General features: G+C 39.6%; 2 protein-coding genes across 2 annotated transcripts; one reads left to right on the forward strand and one right to left on the reverse strand.

Moving 5' to 3' along the window:
* Positions 1–1,408: 1,408 nt before the first annotated feature.
* Positions 1,409–9,809, reverse strand: LOC149283469 (cytochrome b-c1 complex subunit 2, mitochondrial-like). The gene is made up of 14 exons (XM_089497504.1): positions 9,777–9,809; positions 8,497–8,574; positions 8,103–8,252; positions 7,506–7,570; positions 6,914–6,970; positions 6,563–6,687; positions 6,299–6,396; positions 5,161–5,218; positions 4,572–4,667; positions 3,841–4,040; positions 3,672–3,752; positions 2,469–2,545; positions 1,645–1,798; positions 1,409–1,492 (listed from the first exon to the last, which is right to left on the reverse strand). The coding sequence occupies exons 1-14, from the start codon at positions 9,807–9,809 to the stop codon at positions 1,409–1,411; spliced, it is 1,356 nt and encodes a 451-aa protein (XP_089353630.1).
* A 3,321-nt stretch (positions 9,810–13,130) lies between these two features.
* LOC149283470 (ketimine reductase mu-crystallin-like) lies at positions 13,131–23,043 on the forward strand. The gene is made up of 8 exons (XM_089497430.1): positions 13,131–13,297; positions 14,430–14,580; positions 16,929–16,991; positions 17,793–17,894; positions 20,067–20,250; positions 20,416–20,537; positions 21,175–21,259; positions 22,970–23,043. The coding sequence occupies exons 1-8, from the start codon at positions 13,131–13,133 to the stop codon at positions 23,041–23,043; spliced, it is 948 nt and encodes a 315-aa protein (XP_089353556.1).
* The last annotated feature ends 323 nt before the right edge of the window (positions 23,044–23,366 follow it).

Consider the following 23,366-nt stretch of genomic DNA (forward strand, 5'->3'; position numbering starts at 1 on the left):
CATGTGTGTAATTTGTGTGTTTACATACATGTGCCAGAGTGCATGTTGGAAGGGGGGGGCACAGACCAGCTGTTAACGTTCGGGGGGGGGCTTGTGGTTTTTAGTTACGCCCCTTCCAGGAACATTTAATGTGACGCTAAAACAGTTACTGATAGGTTGTTACTATAATAATCATGGTCAGATTAGCAGCGGAGCACTTGCTCCTGTGCCCCAGCATTCTGGGGGCCCCGGCCTTCCAATGTACCCACACATCTCAACTGCCCCACAAAGCAGCCATCTGATTGGGTCCTGAAATGCGCAAGCAACCACCATCACTTACGGACACTGTGTGCCCCGAAACGACATTAATTCCCGGCGCAGTTAAGTGATGGATGATGATCGCCGCACAGCGAGGGAGCTACAGGCCACAAGAAATGTACAGGAGCTTAGGGGAGGATGCAGTAACTCCTGTATGTGTGCGCATTTGTAGACGTGATATTTGAATATGCTGTAAAGAACGCTTTCACAAATAGACCTGTTCATGCTTTATTTATCATAACGCAAAGTCAACAGAAGAAAAATCTAAAATCAAATCGTGTGTGTACAGAACAGAAAGGATGAAAAACGTAAAAGGCAGGAAAATGGATAGGGCAAAATAAATTGCCAAAGAGGGAGGAAAGGGTAGAACAGAAGAAGGGGAATCCAGGAGGGGGGCTTCCTGCATAATTGCGTCAGGCTCAAAGCTCCTTAATATGGCCTTGATCATTAAATCATCTTAAAAGTTTTTTGTGATTTAGGGGCAGCTTCGCGTCCCTGACACCTCAATGTATATTAACATACTCTGCGAGTAACCCTCTTTAATATGCATTCTTCTGACTTCGCGATACAATTGTTGAGTGAGCACACCGGTTTGAGGTGCCGTACCCAGAAGGCAGCAACAACTCTTTACGTGGAGATGCTATACTCCACGCTAGCAACATCTGCTTCTGTTTTTAATTATGGCGTTTCCAATACTTACCTGACCACCATTAATAGCTGCAAAGTATTTGGCAGATTAAATAAGTAGCGATGTTACCATGGAAATACGATCCTGAATAAAGCATAAAAACATACTTTAACATGCCAAAATAAACACTTAAAAGAAAGTTGTCAGAAGACTTCCAGTTTGCTGCTCATTATATAGAACAGAATTCAATACCAGTAGAAATATCAATCTTTATTTGTATGTTCCAGGCCTTCAAGGAACAGACAGCAGACACAAGCCAAGTTCTTCCCAGGTTTAGAATCACTTTCCCGCTTCAATGTTAGGCTATAACCCAGACAGTCTGACATGATAAATAACGCATTATGACATCACAGGCTTGGAACAACGTAAAGGTGATCAATTTGATTTTACAGTGTACCAAGAAGATATAATGTTGAAGCAGTATTACAGATCTTCCACAAATGGAGTGTTCTCCAAGTTTCCAGACGCTGCCAATGATTTCTTTCCAGAAGCAAACTTCTTTGCAGCCTAAAAACCCAAAGACAAAAAACAAAAACAATCAAGATAGGCTATCAAAGCAACCAGAATTCTGACGCATGCAACAATTTTAGTTTGACGTATCTTATATAAAGACAATTTTCTTTGGAAACATTAACATTCTATAAGTTTGAATTACTCACACTTATAACACTGGCACTGGTTACAGAGTCGATCTGTTGAATAGCATCAGCTGGCGATGTGTAGGTGTCAGTGGCCAGTGCTTGGGTACCAATTTCACTCAGTAGCCCATTTGCGTTTTCAACAGAGAATAGATAGTGAGTCTTCAGCTGGGCCCTGAAATATCAAACAACAGCTTTTGTTCAATTTCACTGCCACAAGGACACAGGGTACAAGGATTTCAGGCAGTCTCCGTATATGTTATCATTCATTCAGTGAGTGATCAACGTGTACCCTACTAACGTGAACTCCAAGCCAAAACACTAGAACAAAAATCAAGGCAGCAGCAAGTAAATTAAATATTCCATTTTTTCAAATTATTTCAGTTAATTGCAATTTTAGTATGATAATATTTTGTCAGCTTATACACAGACCCTCAAAGGTATAATACTTTTTTTGGTAATTAAAGTTACGATTTTCACTACATATTCTATTAAAAGGTCTGAATATTTAAGCAGTGAAACATTGTTCAAATTGTTTTTCTAATTATCCAACATACTAAAATCTGCACACAGAGAAATAAAGATGAAACATACTGGAACCAGAGTATACCTAATTACTCCATCTGATTTGTTTTCATGGCATTTGACCATCTTTATATAAAAAAAAATCATTTACTTGTCTATATTGGTTCCCCTCTAGGGCTGGGGTACAAATTGATTTACAGAGCAGGGATATCAGGACTGAAATGTTTTCAGCCTTAACTGCTTAAGTGGTTTACATTTTTCAGACTTCTGTCTGTTTCCAAAAGAGCATTTAGGTCAATAGTAATTGACGCAGTACTCACTTTGCCCTTGTTACATCAGCTTCGGTCACATTGCCCTGAGCAATGGCCTTCACCTGGTTGACAGCAGCCTTAACCACCTAAGATAAATGTGCACATTAATAGCGGACCTTACATAATTCCATATGAGCTCCCCAGGCACAGACAAACAAAACAAGATACAAAGCTCCTGCAAACACTTTAATGACTACTTATGCCATCACACCTGGGGATGACGGGGAATAAATGCTTGTAACACCCCCTCAGTGAAATTATTTTTTCTGGGGCACATTCACAGCTGTACGCTGCATATCAGACAGAAATGCTACATGTTTATCACAGAAAGCACTAAGATACAAGGGAGGGTGGAATACTAAAAGCAACATGCCAACTCCTATGTGGAAAGGAACAGACAGAATCACTGCAAAGAGATGCAGTGATGCGGATATATATATACCAGAGGTTGTCATTCCCGTTTCAGTAGCACAAACCCTCTCTCTGAGCCCCAATCTCCTTTGGTTGCAGACAATACATGGATGACTGGTTTGCTTTTGACTAACATATGACTACAATTATGGATATAAAGAACACGGTGGGATCACTGTGAATTATGAAGGACCAAGCTCTAGTAAGCTTCTGCTGTAGGACGAGCTTGGTTGGCCATGTATAATATACAGTTAAATAAGAGAGCATTCGCCAAGATCTCTTCATCCATTGAATCATATGTTATACAGGACCAAATTAGCCAGCGTTGGCCCTTCATAATGAATAGCGAAGTAAGAGCTGGAACCACAACTCTGAGAAACTCAGACGACTCTTCGATTTTCTGCAAGATCAATTAAAGGGTAATCCCCAAATAAAAGCCTCAAATACAGCGTGTGTGTGTGTATGTATGTATGTATGTATGTATATAGTATATAGTAATTTAGTTTAACATTGAGAAGGAAAATCTAGAGGGGTAGGCTAAAGTAACAGATAGAAAATATTCATGACTAAAGTGCAGGTGTCTTTATATATTGTGTAAATTGAAACTTAAAATTCAAGGTGTTTACTAGTATCAGATAACTTGTAGACAAAAATTACTAAAATGGACTTACAACTTGCACTGTGGCCTCTTATTGCTTCTGAAACACTATTCAATGCTAGCTATTAAAGAGTTGATTTAAACGTGCAACAACAGTTACTAGAAGGCTTGGTTATTATAACAAGAAAATAGTTAAATCTTACATCATCCGCTGCAGCTGCTTGAGAGATTGTGTAGACTCCAAAAAGTCCAGAATCTGAATAATTGACATTGAATGCAGAAGCCTTAAAAGGAATAAATAAGTGTAAACATTTGAAGTCTTAAAAAGATAACCTTGTGTTCTACATTAAGGTAAGCCCTGCAAAAACATACAGTGAATGGTTGATTAGTTGCTTTGCCGGCAGCTTGCGACAGTTTGCTGCTGATGTTGCTTCCCCTCTTGATGTAGGGTCCTGCTCCCAGAATCTGCTGCAGGACACTGAATGCATTTGCCTCGGGGCTCCCGGCAGACGCTCCTTCAGCAACAACAGCGGCATGAACAAGGCTATCGCTGTTCTGCACTCTGATCTCACCTGCAAGGAATGAACAAATACTGCTTAGAACAATGGGGGGGGGGGGGGGGGGGGTGCGCTAAAGCCAGCGCCGAATAAAACAAACCAGGATTTGAGGTACTGCCACGTAACAGCTATTCTTAACTGGCTGGCAATCTGCGGAGCGCAGCTGGCATGCCCTGATCTGATGATTCTTGTCACCAATTGCCTGCTTGAAGCTGCCAATAGCAGGAAAGTGCTCACCTTTGAAATCAAGGGGATCTCTTTCCCCTCATGCTTAAAGGGGCACTCACTGAGCCAGAATAAGACCCTACCTGCTGTAAGTATATCATGTGAATGAAGAACACATCTCCGGCACAGAAAATAGCTAAGGGCATTAAAGTGTATACGACAGCTAAACACTTACAGGGTTAAACATGAATCAAGCTGGTAATGAGCACTATTAAAATAGTGGGATAGTTTAAAGTAAAGAACATTCTAACCAATATACACTGGCCAACAAAAATATAAGCACTCTTAGAACAAATACCATAAAAATAATCCGGCACGTACCTCCACGATATTGGGCTTTCACGCCAGCAGAGCCAGCGCCACTCCTGATGTTCAGGAATTGTTCTCCAACTTGTTTAAGTACAGAATGGCTCACTCCTAAATAAATAAAAAAAGATACAATGGGGTTAATAAAAACTATGGATTACATGTTCTCATCATGTTTTACCTCAATAACAGAAATACATACGCTATACACTTTTTTTTTTTTTTTTAAAACACACGTATCTGAAATTATAGCTATATTTTTAAAAAACGTGAACTAAACTGCAAAAAGTGTATAAATGCCAAAAATAAACTCGTTAATAAGCTGAAACAATGGCGCTTGATTGTAAGCTCTTTTGAGCAGAGCCCTCCTAACTTGTTTCTGTAAAGTATTTATGTTATATACTTCTTGTTACAATGATAGTGCTATTAAAAAAATAAAAAAAAAATGTACAAACTGCTATTGGGCCCGTTATTTTGAGGAGTCTCATCACAAAGGCTAATAATTAACACAGTTAAGGTGTTTAAGATGCTTTTTCTTTTTTTACAGAGTACAAAGACATTAAGTTTGGGCAGTATATATATTTACACTTCAGATAGAACATACCTAATCCAACCAGGGCCATTCTTGCACTTGTAAAATGGTTCTGTACAAACTGCTGCAACTGAGGGGAAAGTAAATTGTCACATCACTGAGTAATAAAACTGTGCTAATTTAGAGACAAGTTACTTTGTAAAAAATACACGAGAACACCAGATTCTCAGATGCGTTCACTTTAAAAAAGCATTTGACAATGCAATAGTTCTGGTAGGAGTTTAATTGACTGCCTTAGGAATCAACCTGAAAAGTTTGCCTGTACTGCTCACTGAACTATACAGATATACAAAAACAATTTGAAATCATAAGAGCCAGTTAGGCAACAGTGATCCATTCTAAAAACAAGATTTTTATACACCGGCTGTGCACCCAATTACAAAACAGGTCTTTGGCTGGATGGTTACCAAAACTTATAGAAGTTGCTAAACTGCATATATAAGTCTTTTAAATTTTTTTTACCACCCTAATTAGTGAATTGTTTTTGTTGGTTGTTGCCGAGTTGATTAGAAAAAAAATAATATATATATATATATATATATATATATATATACATATAAAATTGTTAACAGCAATCCGACTCCTATCATGCCCAGACACCCAGTACTAGAACCTGTGTGTGATAGGTGCTGTTATTCTGGGATGCTTGGGCATGATAGAAGTGTGATTGCGGTTAACACACACACACACACACTATATACATATATATATATATATATATATACACACACACACATATATTATATATATATATTAATGTTATTTCATTTTTAGGCCAATTTTGGTGCGTTACTTTTAATAAATGTGGTGTTTTGTTTTTTTTTCTTTATATGTAAAAGGTCATTTTTGGGTTTTGGCCAAGTGAATCCTGAATTTTCAGTTTCGCACCAGAATTTTCATTTTGGTGCATTCCTAGTTTAGACATTTCTAACAATTAGTTTAAATATCTTAGTTGGGAAGAAAAGGACACACGTATATCTCCTTGAGAACATTTCACTGCAGTGTATATAAGAATAGAATAGATACGAGCTTCAGAATTCAAAAGCACTCAAGAGATATCTGTTGTCTATCCACACTATACACATGCAGCACATTGTGAACCTTCATACACTTTATTTTACATTAAATATGCACTAGTATGTGTTTCTACCTCATCTGATGTCACTTTTCCAATTCTGTAGTCAGGACAGAACAATGAGTTAGCAAGTGTGTTTCTGTAAGATGCAGCATGAAGGTTTTCCAAGACACCTATTAAAAGGAAAAACACAAAATGAAGATTCATACGTTAAATATTGAAAGAAACTCATGTAAGCAACATCACTACATGCGGCTGAGAATCAGATTTATATGTTCAGTTCCTTTTGACTATACATAAAACAAGGTCCCATTTCGCAAGTAAATGGGGACGACTCACCAACTTGTGGATTTTGACAGGCAAAAGCCTTATCAAGCTTCACACTTTGCTGTAGGTCAGATACCTCCCATCTTCTGAACTCTGGTGCTGTGGTCACATTGATGAGATACTCCATAACAGTGTCTCTAAAGAAAGGATGAATACCAACTTTATATTGTCTAGATAACAGGCACTATCGCAAGTTAAACCCAAACTCAAAATGTTTTCCTTTAACTTAAATCATTAATATCCTAGGCAAAATGCAAAAACTAATATTGATGGAACAAACCTTCTACACAGGAGATGCCATGGTGTAAGTCACAGCTGAAGAAACAAATCAATGATGTTTTAGGATATGATGCTTATACTTACACATAGTCTCGCAGACATTCAACAGAATACAACATATTTTCTCTTGTAGAGGTCACACTAGAGAGGTTAAGCAAAGAAAAATGTTATATTAGATACAAATGATTTGTTTGCAGGGATATTTAGAGATGCTAAACTAGACATAAAGTGAAATGAACATTAAAAGAAAATCCATAATTGAATCCTGTAACAAGGTCAACTGTAATCAGTGGTATTATATTTAATGATTTTGTTTAAATTCTGTTAATTTCATTAATATACTTCCTTAATTTAAGTATAAAGTATGGCACTTCATGCAATTTGTCAATAAGATTATGAAGACTCCCAGGAAATCTCATGCACACTAATTTGGGAAATTCTTGTGAACCCCTCCATGCAAACAGAAGTTAAAAGCAAAGCTCAACAGTCCCGTGCATTAACGTGCATAAAAAAAAATCTGGATTGCCTTTATAACAGGTGATTGTTTTATACTGCGCAGTTATACTTAAAAGCCGTTATCTAAGGTGCTTCACCAGTCTAAAGTCATTTTAACAGGAACTATTGAGAAGGAAAAAAACAAATAGGTTTAAGAATTATGAAAAATATATTTGCATACCTCAATCCACCACCAACAGACTCAATCCCGCGTGTTATTTTAAAAGTTGATGCTCCCTTGGTAGTCTAAAAGAAAAACAGTTCAATAACATAAAGGCCTGTCAAACACTTCATCACTGTTACATCAAGTGAATCTTGAAGTTGCATCTATTTTTTACTGGAAATGCCCTTGACTCATCAGCGTACTTGGGCAGACAGGGCAGTAAGACACCAAAAATTACCCAAGACATTTTGATATAAACAATAACGATCAATGAGTAGGAAAAGAAATATGGATATACAGAGGGATTAACCAGGTTCACCTCCCTCCGAGCGCCAGCGGAGGAGCACTGTAACTAGGGGAAGACGCACAGTTCGGGCACACATTGGATATGAACATTCACACGCTCCCAAATTCATTTGCCCCTGATGACAGGGGTCAGGATTGGGCACTATGAAGCACAATGACATCCTAGCTACGGCTAATATGCAATTAAGTTCTAATGGATTGAGCCTGCAAAATTCATTTAAATCTGTGGTATGAATCACAGCGGAAAGTAACATGTTTAAAATACCGCAGTCTGCAAGATTTAGAGGGGAGAAACAAAAGAAAACTTACCAAGTTGGCAGCGAGACGTAAGACATGGTTCACTCCCAAATTGTTGGCATTTTCATATCTACTCCCAGCCTTGACAAAGACTCCTATCTTGGATACAGGAGAATAGTTCTCCAAAGATGCCACCACTAAACCATTGGGCAATTTTGTGATCTAAAACATAAATGCAAAATAACAGAGGAAGTTGAATACAAATAGTTTTAATGTTCAATAAAATGCATAGGGTCTACAATTATGTTTGCTTCAATATACATTAATTATTGGCAATCTCAGCAGCCTAATACATGCTTTAGTCAACCCATGTTGGTGACTAAAACTTCAGGGAGATTAGGCATATTTAATATGTACACACTGATCAACGCTCTACCAAACCAATCCCCCAGATCCAAATGATCACCTCAATGTCCTCAGGGAGAAGGCGAGCGTGTCCTGCTGCTTCAGATGACACAGCTGCTTTTGCCGAATACAGCCTCCTCTGAAACAGAATAAAATGCGTCACTAAAGCATACAACTTAATGACTTGAATTGTCCCATTGAAATTAAGTCAACAAACGCATGCTGCAGATGATAGTAACGGTCAAAACTGGCCTGCCATTATTATTAGCATATATTTAGCACCAACAACGTACGCAGATCGTTTAGTTTGCAGGTTCTAGTAGGTTTGTGGTATATCAAATAATAAAGCAGACCGGCATCAAAATAATTTATGAACAGCCTACGTGATACCTGCAATATAACTATATTTGTTATTGCAAATTATGATAAATCAATAAAAAAAAAATAAAAATCATGTAAACGTGCTAAGCATATTCATTCCATATACAGTCAGAAAAATATCACCAGAAGTATGAATATATTAGAGATATATGTAATTATTATATTATATATTTCTACAACAGAGACAAAAAAAGCTTTGTGCATAAATTAACATCTATAAAAAATTTCTTAAACCATGTTGACGTCCAGGAGCTGACATATAAAATAATGGATTTTACATAAAGTTTAACTCTGATTCAAATAGGTTTATTGTCATTACCCCCCATTTACAGCATAGAGATAAACTGATATTCATACGGCAATGCAGGGGTACGTTATTGCAATATGTTGCGGGGTCCTTTGGCAATTAAATACTTAAAATAATAATGGGTTTGGGGCGCTGACTTACATCAAGTACATTCAACAACACACCACTTCCATGTATGCATTAAACATGTAGGAGGAACGATAGACCCGTCCACAGAATATAATCAAAACTAATTAAACATTTAATAAAACGTATGAACAGGGCGACCGCCTAAACACATTGATAAGCAATGCCTATGGAAAGGGAAGGTGTCAGAATTCTGACTGGATGCACCGAGGTCTCAGGCAGGGCAATGGGGTGACCTTCAAGGTATACAGCGCATACAACTGCACCGGGAGATCAGACACCCCTAAACCCACCCCGACAGAGACCCCCACACAGGTCTCTCAGCACGGGGTGGCAGTGAAGGTGACACGGGATAGGAAGAGAAATGCGAAGGGTAACCGAGGGGTTACCGGACTGCAGGCCTGGCAAGGTATAGGGAAGCCCTCCGTTACTGCACTAAAAAAATACAGCGCGTAATACCCCGTCTGGGGCAACAATAAAGGGTGAGACTAAAAACGGCGACTTAAATTACGCCAAAACTGCCTTACAGAGAGGTACCGTGCGCTTGTGACGAGCTTCATGGCCGCGCTCTCTCCTTCAGCCGGTGACAGGAAGACAATATGGCGGCGTCCGCTTACCCAGCATGCACAGCGCCAGCCCTCTACAGGTTAACCCTTACGCTGTCGGGAGAGGCACGTGACGTGAATTCCGTGTCGGCGGGGTGAAAAGTCACAAATACGAATTCCGAAATATCTACCTATTCTTTTTTATATAATGATATATAAATGAGCAAAACTTTACCATCTATGCAGCATATAGCCGCCCCCCCATCATTCATTAACCTCTTCATGACCAAGGCTACCTAGGCTATTTTGGGAAAAGCTTATTTTATTTTTTTTTGGTATTTTTACTATATATTTCTAAAGTAATAATTTGCCTCATTCTAGTTTTCTGTACCAACACATAAAGATTTCTTTTTTAAGGACAGTAAGTCATAAACATAGATGGGAACTCTCAGTCTCAAGATTTTTGCCCCAAGATCAGGGTAAAGGAGCAGATTCTCAGGGTCACACAGTATGGCGCGTAACCCTTCGTATTCCACACAGCAAGGAAATTATATATGACTCCCAATCGGTGTTTTTACTTCCAGTCTGTTATGGTTGATATTCCTGCTTGAATGCAGGTGACTCAATTAAGTGTAACTTTGAATAATGACGAATCAAGGTTTCCATGGGAATCGGTGTTAGAACCGTTAGGATAATACATTGGGCGAGCCACTACATAGAATCCTCATGATTGGCTATTAAAGGGTTAATATTAAAGTGTCTCATCTCATTTAGAAAGTTCCCTGGTAAGGGCATAAAGTATTTCTATCTTTTGACACTATATATAATATATAGTATAAGAATAATATAATATATATATATATATATATATATATATATATATATATATATATACCGTATATAAGAATTATTTATTCTGAATAAAACATAAAAAGATGAAGAAAATGTCTAGTTATTACACCAAAATATACCGTCTGTTTGTTTAACGATATCACAGGATTTCTATCTGTTTTTGGGGGCACATTATTTCCGTGAAGCTCGAAGGTTACATCAGATAAGGTACGCTGGCGCTGGAAATTAAATAGCGTCCGCGGATAAATATATAGTATATAGAGCATGTGGGCCATACTGCGGAAGACCCGGGTCCTGATAGCGGTGGAGATTGTTTCGTACAGAAACCTTCTACGGGGAGCTGGGAGGGACATTCCAAGAAAAGCATTTTGGCACGACTGTGCCTTGTAATGTATGGCATCTGTACTAGTCTATAAGAAATAGAAAAATATTAACGCTAGTGCTAACAGGCCACAGATTCTGTAGGTTTATTTTTATTACTTAAAGGGACGGAGCCTCAAATAAATGGATATTAAAGCGCTTTGTATGTGAAATAATGCAATCACCACCCCAAACAATGACATCTTCTTGCTGACTGCTTAAACTTCACCCCTTTACACCAGAAATGCCCTTTACATACATAACCCCCTATATACCTTGCAGACGTCACACGTACCATAGAAAGTATAGAATGGATAGAATTAAAGGTGCTGTTCCACTTCAGCTGTCCAGCTTTATGCAAACAAACCTTAATAGCTATATTTGAATTTTTCCTGTTAAAGGTTAATTATATAAAAACAGCAGCATTTAATAGTTTTTTTCCCCGTTTCGATGGAAATAACCTATTGGCGCCTGCTCTTATGTCACATCACAATTAAGCATGCCTTGAAAAATTATACTCAAGGCATGATTTTTCATGATTAATTATTTCTGGGAAAGGTTTATGCACAAGCACTAGGAATAGTGCACAAGAGCTTACAACACTAAATGGAAAACAATGGCGCTTTGATTTATTATTCAATGTCGGTTCGTGTTAAATGTGACCTTAGAAAAGCTACTTTATTTACTTGCGTCAGAGAGACTAAAAACCCCAAAGAAAAAAAATGCATTATGTGACTATCATTGTCTGTAAAACACTTATATACTATTGATTATATGCTACTTCACCATATAAAAGGTACTCGAGACAGCTAGGGAACAAAGTCTCTATTGAATGAAGTCATTATATATGAGATGTGTGTATCTAATGTAATATTATATGCGGACTTTGCTTTTTTTGTGACCATTAATAGTAAGAAGACGGTGGGTGTTCTAGTGTAGGTCGATGCCGAGTCAAAAACAATTAGTGCCATGGCCAGGAGAAGCGAGAGTCCTCTGCCGTTTACAGATGAATAGATTGAATATGAACAGCAGGCCGGCCGGCTTCCCACGCTAACGTGCCAAAATAACTCAATGATGCTACGTGCCAAAATAACTCAATGATGCTACGTGCAGTCGGCCTTAATTAAGAAGGAATGGCTCCACAATAACGCTAAAAGGAATGCGTTAAGCTTTTAACAGTTCGCATTATTATGAAAAGGGGTAAGCGTGACCTTGTGGGTTCTCACCCGTCTTTCTCCTCCACCTAAAGCGTCCTTGACCCGTCTGTAAGATGCTCCGCAGTCTCATCGTCAATGTGATCATCCGGTGATAGTGTTGTGTAGGACTTTGTTAGGATGCTAGAATGTGGATATGCATTTATCTGGTAATCATAACGTTTCTTAAAGTTTACCTATTATTGAACAATAGAATGTAAGTTCTATTGTTCAGAATAGAAACAATAAGAATAGACTAGAAACAATAAAATTCCTCTTGTATCTGTATGTCAATTGCTTGTCATTTTGTACTTGTCGTTATCTGTAAAATTATTACCTTGTACAGCGCTGCGGAATCTGTTGGCGCTTTATAAATAAAGTATAGTAATAATAATAAACAATAATTACAATATCACCTGGAAAGGGGGGTATGTTTCCAACAAAATACTTTTGAATTTAACAACATTTGTATTGATTGATTATTCCAGCCGTGTTGTTTTTTTTTTCCAGATTTTCAACCAGATCAGGTTGGATTGGCCCTTTAATTATTTTTTTCTGGCTACAGTTCCATCAGTTATAAAACTTTTTTTTTATTTTATTAGGCTTGGTATTTTTCTTTATTATAATACCTTTCTTTACGGAACGAAGTTTTAACTCAGATCCACACTCTGTAAGGTGACAAAGTCCCTTTGGATGAATAAAGAAAGTTTTGGTCAAAGGAATTAGTGCAAGGCTAACAAAAGGGGTTAAACTCCATCTGTGACGATCCAACCAGCCGACGGAGGGGAGTGTCTATGAAAGGAGGCGACATGGAAACTTGGGTCACGTTTAACGGTTCATCAGAGAAAACCTCCAGCCGGCAGATTCCCGCAGCCTGCTGAGAAAAAACTGAAATCGTACGGTTAAATACCCGGGATTCGGAAACCTCATCATGGGCGATCAGCCGGTGTTTATAGGAGAGCGTCAAGTTGAAAAGTATTTAGATTTTCCTACTTTGATCCCTCTTTTGGAGAGGGCGCTGATTAACTTCTCCAGCGGCAGCGAAGGTGGTGTCGTTCAGCCAGTCCGGACCATATTGCCGGTGTCTAAGTACCACGGGTAAGACCGCGCTCGCTGTGTTACATTCATTCTTATAGACACTAATACTTCGTAATAAAATATGGAAATATTAAACAGAGTTTGAAAGCGAATTTGCCTTTTGAAATAACCTTAAAAACTCCCTTTAACGTATTTGCATAAGATTTCTAACATACCGTTACTGTAAATCAACATTTATTTAACAAAAGGAGAAATGTTAGAATGAAAGGTCATAACCTAAAACTAGAGTCAGAGGCTTAGATGCAATGTAAGGAAGTTTCACTTTTCTGAAAAGGTGGCAGATAAGTGGAACAGCCTTTTAGAAGAAGTGTTAAATGCTAATACAGTGAGGGAATTTAAACATGCATGGGATAGGCATAAAGCTATCCCGAATTTAAGATGAGACCAAAGATGGTTAAGTTATGGGTCTTTACATCAAAACTAAATAGGCTGAATGGTTGTTACCGGCCGTCAAATTCTATGTTTCTATATGCTGTTTTACAATTAACCCCCCCAGGTGTACCTAGGAAATCTCTGTGTTTGACCTGGAGTCTCTGGGTGAAGCAATGTTTCTCCAGCTCTCGGGGTCACTTGCAGCTATCTCTAGGCAGGGAAGTGGTAATTGACCACGCCCACTCCCCACCCACGTTCTGCCTACTCCTGCCTCCTCCTGCTTCTCCCCCAGCCCCCCCCCACTAAATGATGTCTGGGGCTAGCCATCCCTATGCACAGCTAGCCCTGCCTCTCACAAAGCCACTCCAGCAGAATAGGGAGAGCTCCTGGTAGTCTGCCCTGGGAAGTTCTCAGATTTAGTAAATGTGATAAGAGCGTTATAGGGGGTCTCCAGGGTTAATGTAGGAACATTCCAGGAATATGATAGAACTTCCCACTTGGACCCACAGTAGAGAGATCATGGGTGTTAGAGATCCGTGATAGATGGTTCTAAGTGCTTGAATTAAATCATATGTTCTTCTTATGAATGACACCTTTTAAATAGTCCAATGTCACCCATTCCACACTGGTAGCCATATCAGCCTTCATCACGTTCCAGGGCAGTTCCATCCCCAGCAGGGGACAGAGACAATAGTTCTCCCAGGTGTAAGTATTTTTGGCATGTGTTTCATATTGAAATATGTTTTCTTGTTGCCTCCAGGTTTTTAGGCGTTATGCCTGCTTACAGTTCAGTGGACGATGCCTTAACCACCAAGTTGGTAACGTTCTATGAGAAGAAAACCGCAAGTGAATTACCCTCGCATCAAGCTACTGTTCTCTTATTTGAGCCAACAAATGGAACCCTAAAGGCTGTAAGTGATCTAACAATAATCTTTGTACATGACAAGCTGTAGTGGCAGATCGGAGGCGAATGCAGTGATGTCGGCCAGCAGCCCAGTGGTGTGCCAGAGAGCCTGGTATTTGCCCCAGAGTCCCTGCGCGTGTAATATGATGGAGGTCTGTGCAGCCACCAGCACAAATGTCTACAATGTTGATTCCGCCTTCATGGTCTGTGTGCAAGCGATTGCTAGTGGGATTTGTGCCGGTGGCTGCACAGACCCCTATCGCTCCATGTTGACCTGTGTCCATATACACGTGCGCTGTAATTCCTGAAGCTCACTTTAGATGGCGCTCTAGCCATTCTGCTAATTCACTGGAGTGTGTTGCGCTACTTCAAGACGGTGTAGAAATCCTTTTGGCTTTTAATTTAACATTCATATATTATTTTAGGGTTATACAGTAATTACAATCATAAAGCACTGTGTATAATGAAGTACAAGTTTGTCCCCGATATAGTGTCAAGGATATGGTTTAGTCTAGTTCTGACATCACTTCTATTTTGCAATAAAGTTGTTACATTCTGCTTGTGACATCACTCTCTTTCTCTAATAAGGTTATTATAGTATGGAGATTGCTAATATTCTGCAATAGGGTTACCATAGCTTGGTTCTGATATACCGAGGCTGTACATTAAGGCTAATGCTGTCATATTATGATGTCATCATTGTTCTAAAATAAAGCTATTACAGTCATATCACATATCATATAACATTGCTACAGTTCTCAGTGCAGTTACTATTCTATAGTTAATACCACCTAGTCCTGACATCATCATTATTCCAAGAAAGTTTATGGTTTGTAATAAAGATTACGGTTTTATGTTAAGACAGGATACATCCTAGAGGGTGGCATGGATATATACCGAATATATAGTGGACATGTATTCGGGGGTTCTGGGGTTAAACAACTGCCCCAGTTTATGAATTAAGTGTAATAGGGCAAATAGAGTCCACGTACATTGCTTAAAGCCTGGTGTTAGCCAGTGGCCACCATTGATTTATGCTGCACTTATTTTACCGCTGCATGCAGTGAATACCAGGATATGACATCATAATCCGGTCCACTGCTTCAAAGTGTCGTCATGAGGCCACAGGGGGGGTGCTGTCATCTCCCTAACCGGAATAAGTGGGGCAGTTTGGCAAAACAAAGCCCAAGAGTCGAGATTGTCCCTGAATACCACAATCCTCACAGCTAGACTGATTTGATGTCATTTGATGGGTGGCTGGCAAAAGACAGCTGAGCATGATGGGAGTTATTGGAATCAGTACCACGTTGACAGAAAATACTTTTTACTGGTTGTCTGCCACTAAGCAGCTTTACACGCCCCGCAGTTTGATGGTATTTTCCGCATTCAAATTCATAAAACCCCAGAGAGATATAGAATGTGCTATTAATTATTGAGGTTTTTGGTGCAGCGCTGACATGATGGATGTTTCCTAAATCACGGCGGATTTGCAGAGAATACTCCGAGAATACTGACACCTCCGTTAGCCAAGCCGACAGATAACGCGCTGTTTGTAGCGCAACAGAATGCGAAGGGCCGAAAGGGGCCAAAGAGAATCTCTCAGCTCAGCAGCATGCCGAAATATAATGCGCTTTGGCTAGTTAAAGGAGCAGTCGAATGCCTCATCGAGCCCAGCTAATAAGTCAACTTTCACAGCGTTCATATAATGTACAAAAAATACAAAAAACTAATATCTCCCATGTGACCCTTTTTAGGGCAGACAGTCCCTTCTTAGATTCCAAACCCCTGATTTTAGATTGTTTGGGATCACACTGATCACACTGTTCCACAGCCCGAAAAGGCATAAAATAATAAAAATGTTGTTTTTTTTAATTTTAAAATATTATTATTTGCATGGGAGAATACCAATTACTTACATTTCGCACAGCCGGCGGGTATTGGGCTTTCCTGAAAATAGATATATTTTTTAATTACAATTTGTAAATAAAACTCACTACTTATACATACCTCCCAACTTGAGTGTCACTCACACTGAGAGTGCTAGTGGGCATACACACAATTCTGAGCATGCGCGGTATGATTTTTCTGGTGTTCCGGACACCGGAGAATGAAATCGGGATCTCCTCCAGTTTGTTATATTTGTAACATAAAGTTAAATAAATGTTCTTTTTTAACCGGCTTTGGGCACTTTGAGCACTCTTCCGACTCTTTCCTATGTCTTCGTTTTGACTCCAGTTCTAAAGGATCTGCCAGTAAGGAGGGGGAGGCCAATTTCATGGATTATGAGACGGCGCTGCTTTAAATTGGTGAATTGATTTACTCTCACTTGATAAGATCTGTAATTTTGTTATTTAGGTAATCGATGGCAAGGTGATAACAGATAAGAGGACGGCTGCAGTGTCAGTGATCGCAACAAAGGTATTTACAAAACCAAAAAAGTATGGCATCTATCTGTCCCTATTCAGGATGGACAGTCACTCTATTAAAGTCTCAAATTCCTCCTTTTACTTGGGTATGAGTGTACCTGTGGGCATGGTTGGACTTGAAATCCGGTGGCCACCTTTGATGCTCATGCATTGTGTAGCCATGTATATCCACTCCAGTGACAGATCCCGTAGCCGTGTCGGCCAACGGCCAGTCCGTTTTATATAGCACCATCATATTCCGTAGCGCTGTACAATGGGTAGGCAGGACATAACAAAACGAATATAACATAACAGGAAGATCCTGCTCAAACGAGTTTACAATCTAGGGATTGTAAAGATCTATTTAAAGATTCACTTAATTGAATCACCTACATTCAAGCAGGAATATCAACCATAACATACTGATAGCAAGCTTACAATCTAGAGGTAACATCAGCAAAAGATCCGAAAAGACTGAAACATATAAAGTAACGGCAGATAGGAACCATTTGGCCCATCTAGTCTGGGCCAAGAAGCCCAAGACAAATATCACCTCTCATTCATTAATGCTAATTTAATGTTTTTTTGTATTTTGTGAATAATATACAATCATTTTTAATTTAACAATTATTTTCAGAAAACCAGCGCAGAGCATACATTGTTTTAATTGACTACAAGTTTACGCTTTTGAAAGATGCGGTCTGAATGTAAATGACTTAATAAATCATTAGTACATTTGTGAGCATCCTAGCCAATAAATAAGTAAATGAATGAGAGTAATTGATGCTCTCGCTCTGATCTGCGTTCCTTCCAGCTGCTGAAGCCCGCGCATGTTGAAGTGCTATGCATTCTGGGCACCGGAGCTCAAGCACGTAGCCATTTTGAGGCATTCACACAACAGTTTGCATTCAAGGAGGTAAATAATTATTATTACGGGCTGAAGGGGTTGGATTGATGCCTCTCGTTTTCTGTAGGCTGAGTTGCTCATGTTGCTGTGCGCCGCTATAAAGAAATAATTAAAATGTTCCCTCCGGCGGGCAATGTTCCCGGTGATATTGCATCAATGTTGTAAATATATATTAAAGTGTTACAACTGTAATTTACTTTCCTTTTAGGCTAGGTTTCCACTTGGTTTTTTTTAGCTAAAAACGCCCATAAAAACGCCAGTAGCGCCACCTGGCGTTTTTTTTGTGAAAAAACGCTGCAGCCAGATGTTAGCTGTTTTTCAATAGGAAATCGCAGAATGCCATATCCACTTTTTTCTCATATCCACGTTTTTCTCCAATAGAAGTCTATGGGAGAGAAAAAACGCCATGAAAAAGCCATGTGGGTTTATTGCCTTGGCGTTTTTTATGGCGTTTTTCCACAGTTACAATGCAGAGGATGGACCCAGTATCTGTGTGTCCTACGAGAAATAGGCTGGAAACAAACAGTTTCACACAAAACAAAGTTCATATTGAATTCTACACCATTTGGAACAAACATGCCATTACAAACAAACATACGCGACGCATCAACTGGATCCTGCGTGCCAAAAGCAACAGCAAACAATTTGCACCATCATTTGGGGCCAATCTTCCTAGAGGAGCAGACATTCGGAATAAAGCAGGCCTTACAAACCACAGAAAAGAGACAAACGGGTCCACCGGGGCGTTTAAGTAGAACTCTACCAAGTAAATGACATCAGGGGGCAGATACTTGCCATTTATCCTAATCCCTTTTAGCTGGGTGAAACTTCTAACTTGTAAAGGCTGGAAAAACTGCCTAAGGTCAAAAAAAGCAATTTCCACAGAAAGGCTAAAACGCCAGAAAAAACTCCAGAAAAAAACGCCAAAACGCAGAAAAATGCAGTGGCAGTTTTCTTGGCGTTTTTCATCAAGAAAAAAAACGCAGGACAAAAACCCAAGTGGAAACCTAGCCTTAAGGCTGTAAAAATTGCTGATGGTGTTATGTTCACCTTAGGGGGGTAATTAACCGCTGTGGGCAAATAGTTTTTTCCATGTAATACATGGACATGGGCAAAATACATACAAGGCCTTTCATTGTTAAATTTCCTAACGTAGGCAGCCATTTTGTTCCAGTAAGCTCCGCCCTTACGCTTCCTCTCACTACAGCTGTGAGCTTTGTGGGCAAAAGACAATCAACAGTCCTACTAAAAAACACTTTTCTATGGATTTCCGCCCGTTTTTCCTTGTGTAGAGACTCGGCCCTTAATCAGTGCTTGGTCGTGTCTTGGATTTAGGAGCCGTATGCAAATCCCATGCAAGTTATCTTGAAATATTAAAAATGCTTCAGGGATTTAAGTGTCGTTCTTGCGCAGGATCACCTGCAGCTGTCACCTTCCATCTGGTACAATGGCGGGCTTGCCTGCTGTGCTGTCATCAACCGCCAATTGCTTTTTATTTAAAATAACTTTCCAGTATAATTTTAACGATTAGATCCATATTGGAGTCCACTTTCCTGCGTGGAGCTGAACTCTCTTTAAAGTGAATGGGAGTAACAGCAGCCGGGGGGTACTACTGAGCATGCGCCATATGATACGATCATAGACCAGCTCCATCCAATATTGAAATGTGCTCATCAATTAGGTAATTAAGACTTACGAGACTTTATCTCATTACGGTTATTCAGCAGGGTATTCTTTCGGTCCCCCCGCCGTACAGTTTGCTCATGCATGTTCCCCTGGTGCATTGTACTGCTATCATGCGGCAGTATGGATGTAATTATAATTTTTAAATGATTGAAATGTAATAATCCCTTACATTCAGTCAGTTTCACGCTCGATTAATACCAGATATTTTTAAGAAACACATCTATCTACCTCGGGGATGCGAGTATTACATGAAAATGCCTCGAACAGTGGGCCTTCTTCTAATCCTAATGTCGGATCGCCCCATCCTCGCCAAGTTATTTCATCTTCTTTTAGAAACCCTACGGGACATGGATTATTATGTTTGCAAAACCATATGAGGCGGCGAGTACAATGCGGGCTTCAGCTAATAAACCATTACACCACCTTCCTAACACGCACATAGCGCATGTTTATTACATTCTGCTCTGATGCTTGTGCTCTCCTCTCGCCGCGAAGGTTAGGATTTGGAGTCGCACCAGGGAAAATTCGGAGAGATTTGCTGTGGCTGTGGGAGGAAAGGTGTCGGTGTGTTCAACCCCACAGGAAGCAGTCACTGGTGCTGATGTCATTATAACAGCTACGATGTCAACAAGACCTGTGCTGTTTGGAGACTGGGTCAAGCCAGGGGCCCACGTAAACGGTAAAACCCAAAGAGAATATATCCGCCGACAAAAAAAATAAGTAAAATGAAGCACTAAATCTGGAGTGTTGCATCTGTAATTGAAATATTCATTTATAAAGGTCCCCCCCCCCCAAAGTGCACCACTGTATTTGTGGAATGTATTAAGATAAAGTTGTATTTTAGCCATAGGAGCTTGCCGTCCTGATTGGAGGGAGCTGGACGATACACTCATGAAGAATTGTGTGCTGTACGTGGACTCGAGGGAGGCAGCTGCAGAAGAATCCGGAGACATTGTTATATCACAGGTAAGACTGCTGTAGGGTACGTGCAAGGTCATCGTACCCACATATTGTGTTTCATTAAGGCTTCCTGGTGTGTTGTGTTTACCACGTGAGCCCTGACAGCCGAGGAAGACAAAACGCATTCAGGAGACACACACAGGAGAGATTAGGACAAGGCAGGAAAATGTTTCAGGAAGAACTTGGCCAAACCCAAGAGACGACAGCGAAGGAAGTCACTGAACTCTTACGGTTGCCCAGGTCCCAGATGTCTTCAGGGTCATGTCCACAGAAGAAGAGACTGCTGAGGTCCTAAACTCTTATGTGACACTTTTTTCTATGTTGGCCCAAAAAAGTATCACCTTTGACTAAAGATTCCAATCAACAAACCAACCTGACACTAAAGTGGATATAATGCACATAATGGTATCTAGTTTAGGGGAAGAATGGATTAAAGTATTTATAGAAAGAGCCAGAGTAGATGTGGAGCATAGAATAGATAATTCTTAGACAGGTGCCGGAAAGATGGAGTAAGAAGTTTGATTCATGGTGACTATTGGGGGTGCAGTATGGAGTCATTATCAAACATGCCTATGATGGAAGAAATAATATACCTTTTTTAGAGATCTTTTGATCTTTGTATGTATGCTTCTCTCTGTTCTAGGCAGACATTTATGCTGAAATCGGGGAAGTGCTGAAGGGGACAAAGCATGCTTCTCCTGAGAAAACAACAGTTTTTAAGTCAGTAGGTGAGTGTGGAGCTGGCTCTAGGGTCTCTGCAATTCTCCGCTGCACCATTTTTAAACTTACTTGGCAGCTGTGGTCCACAGGCCATGGTAGGTCACTTGATACCCTTCACCAGTCTCACAAGGATAACCTAAGAAGCAGGGAACCGTAAGGATCTCCTTGCTTGATCCGGTTTGTAGGCATGGAATTGCACTAAAGAAATGTTCATTCCTCATACTTGAGGAACATCCTTCATGCCCCACCATCCATTTGGTTCTAGGACTCTATTTACCCAGTGAGTTGTACGTGAGTAGCCGTTAAATTAGTCATTTTGTCTCAATTTCCCCAAACAAGCAGCCCTTTGAAATAATTGGGTCCCAGGGTTCATGTTGGATAGTGACTGTAATGAGATGGGATTTTTCATCTTCCAGCAAATCACCTACAATTTACTGGGAAATTAACCCCAGAAAACTCTGTCCCTATCGCTATTATTGCTATAGTTCTCCTCACTAAAAAGCGTCCGTATCCCAGCTCCACTTACACCCAGGACACTGATGGCAGAGTTAACCGGCAATCCCATTAAATGCTTCTAATGTATAAAATAGTGATTCTTTTGGTAAATCCGCGGTTTATTAAAATAATAATGCTAGTGCCTTGAAATCAATATTCAGTGGTAAAATACACATGATCGCTTTATTTTCTAGAGGCTCTAGAATCTGAATCGTACTGAGAAATGTGTCCTGTCACTGGCATTAAAGAAGAATTATTTAATTACACACATATTTTAGCAGCCGCTCTCCTTAGTTTTTATTCCATGGAGGGACGTTTCATATGTTAGACCTAAAGGTATAAAGTACATGTTTAAGCAACAATCTGTTGGACGCTGCATTTCAAACATATGTTTTCCAGAATATTACATTTTGCCGTTCAGTACACTAAATAAACCCACTTAATGGGTCTTACAAATGAAAAAAATAAATAAATGTATGATTATTCCTCCCCTTTGAACGATCTCACACATGTTGTTAAAGCAGATCCTTCATTTTTCCCAAACGCTACCGTTGCAGTTTTTTTACACTCGAGTCTAGACTGGCAAACCGGGTAATGCCAGGCGGTCCGGGGTGAGATGGCGCGCCCAGATCTCAGAGGTTAATGTGTAAACGGAATATCTCTAAAGCAATTGCACTGACTACTAAACAAAAGCGAGAGATATAGGTAGTTCAGTTAATGAGTTCAGATGGTAATAGCTTTGATGGCAAAGGTCCATGTTTAAGGTACAGTTGCTATAAGGTGGTTGCTGATTTATTTTTATCTTATTATCTCTCTCGTTCTCTCTCTGTCTCGGTCTCTCTCTCTTGCTCTCTCTCTCTCGTTCTCTTTCTCTCTCTCTCTTGTTCTCTCCCCGCTCTCTCTCGTTGTCTCTCTCGTTCTCTCTCCCGTTCTCTTGTTATTTCGTTCTCCCTCATGTTCTCTCTCTCTCGTTCTTTCTCGCTCTCTCTCTCTCATTCTCTCTCCCGTTCTCTTGTTATTTTGTTCTCTCTCGCTTCCCCTGTCTCGTGTTCTCTCTTATGTTCTCTCTCTCTTGTTCTCTCTCGTGTTCTCTCTTATGTTCTCTCTCTCTCGTTCTCTCTCTCTCTCTATCGTTCTCCCTCTGTGGCTCTCTCGTTCTCTCTCTCTTTCTCTCTCTTGCTTTATAATTGTTATTTCTCCTTTTTTTTTTTTTTATATTTTAGGTATGGCAATTGAAGATACTGTGTCTGCAAAACTTGTATACGATTCTTGGACAATAAATAAGGAAACTGATTGAATGGAGGATCTCCAATTGTAGTTAAGAAATTTACAGTAAACATCGAACAAATGGCTTTCTTTAAAGTTGAATATTCTTTTCATTTTATCTTTAGCCTTTGTTAGTCTGATATTAGAATGATTTTATTAGAATTCAGGTACACTGTGTAGCAAACTGATATTTCTTTTCTCTTTTATTAAATAAATACTATTAAATACTTTTGTGGGTCAGCTATATGTGTCTATAAATATATGTATTAAGCGTCTGGTGGGAATGTCCCGAACCCTGTTCCACTTCAAAAAGCGTCTGAACCATTATTTTTAAACGTTAACTCAAAACTTATG

This window comes from Sceloporus occidentalis, unplaced genomic scaffold (assembly GCF_023333645.1).
Source record: "Sceloporus occidentalis isolate IW3139 unplaced genomic scaffold, rSceOcc1.0.p SCAF_103, whole genome shotgun sequence".
In the NCBI taxonomy this organism is placed as follows: Eukaryota; Metazoa; Chordata; class Lepidosauria; order Squamata; family Phrynosomatidae; genus Sceloporus; species Sceloporus occidentalis.

Bases quoted from the DNA above. Each gene is read 5' to 3' on its own strand.
- LOC149283469 (XM_089497504.1), bottom strand. From the start codon at position 9,809: ATGAAGCTCGTCACAAGCGCACGGTACCTCTCT. The intron at 6,688-6,913 runs GTAAGTATAAGC...TCCTTTCTTTAG, and splicing joins GAATGTCTGCGAGACTATGT to AGACACTGTTATGGAGTATC. The intron at 3,753-3,840 runs GTATGTTTTTGC...ATTCCTTTTAAG, and splicing joins CAACTAATCAACCATTCACT to GCTTCTGCATTCAATGTCAA.
- LOC149283470 (XM_089497430.1), top strand. From the start codon at position 13,131: ATGGGCGATCAGCCGGTGTTTATAGGAGAGCGTCAAGTTGAAAAGTAT. The intron at 16,992-17,792 runs GTATTTACAAAA...CGTTCCTTCCAG, and splicing joins TGTCAGTGATCGCAACAAAG to CTGCTGAAGCCCGCGCATGT. The intron at 17,895-20,066 runs GTAAATAATTAT...CTCGCCGCGAAG, and splicing joins AACAGTTTGCATTCAAGGAG to GTTAGGATTTGGAGTCGCAC.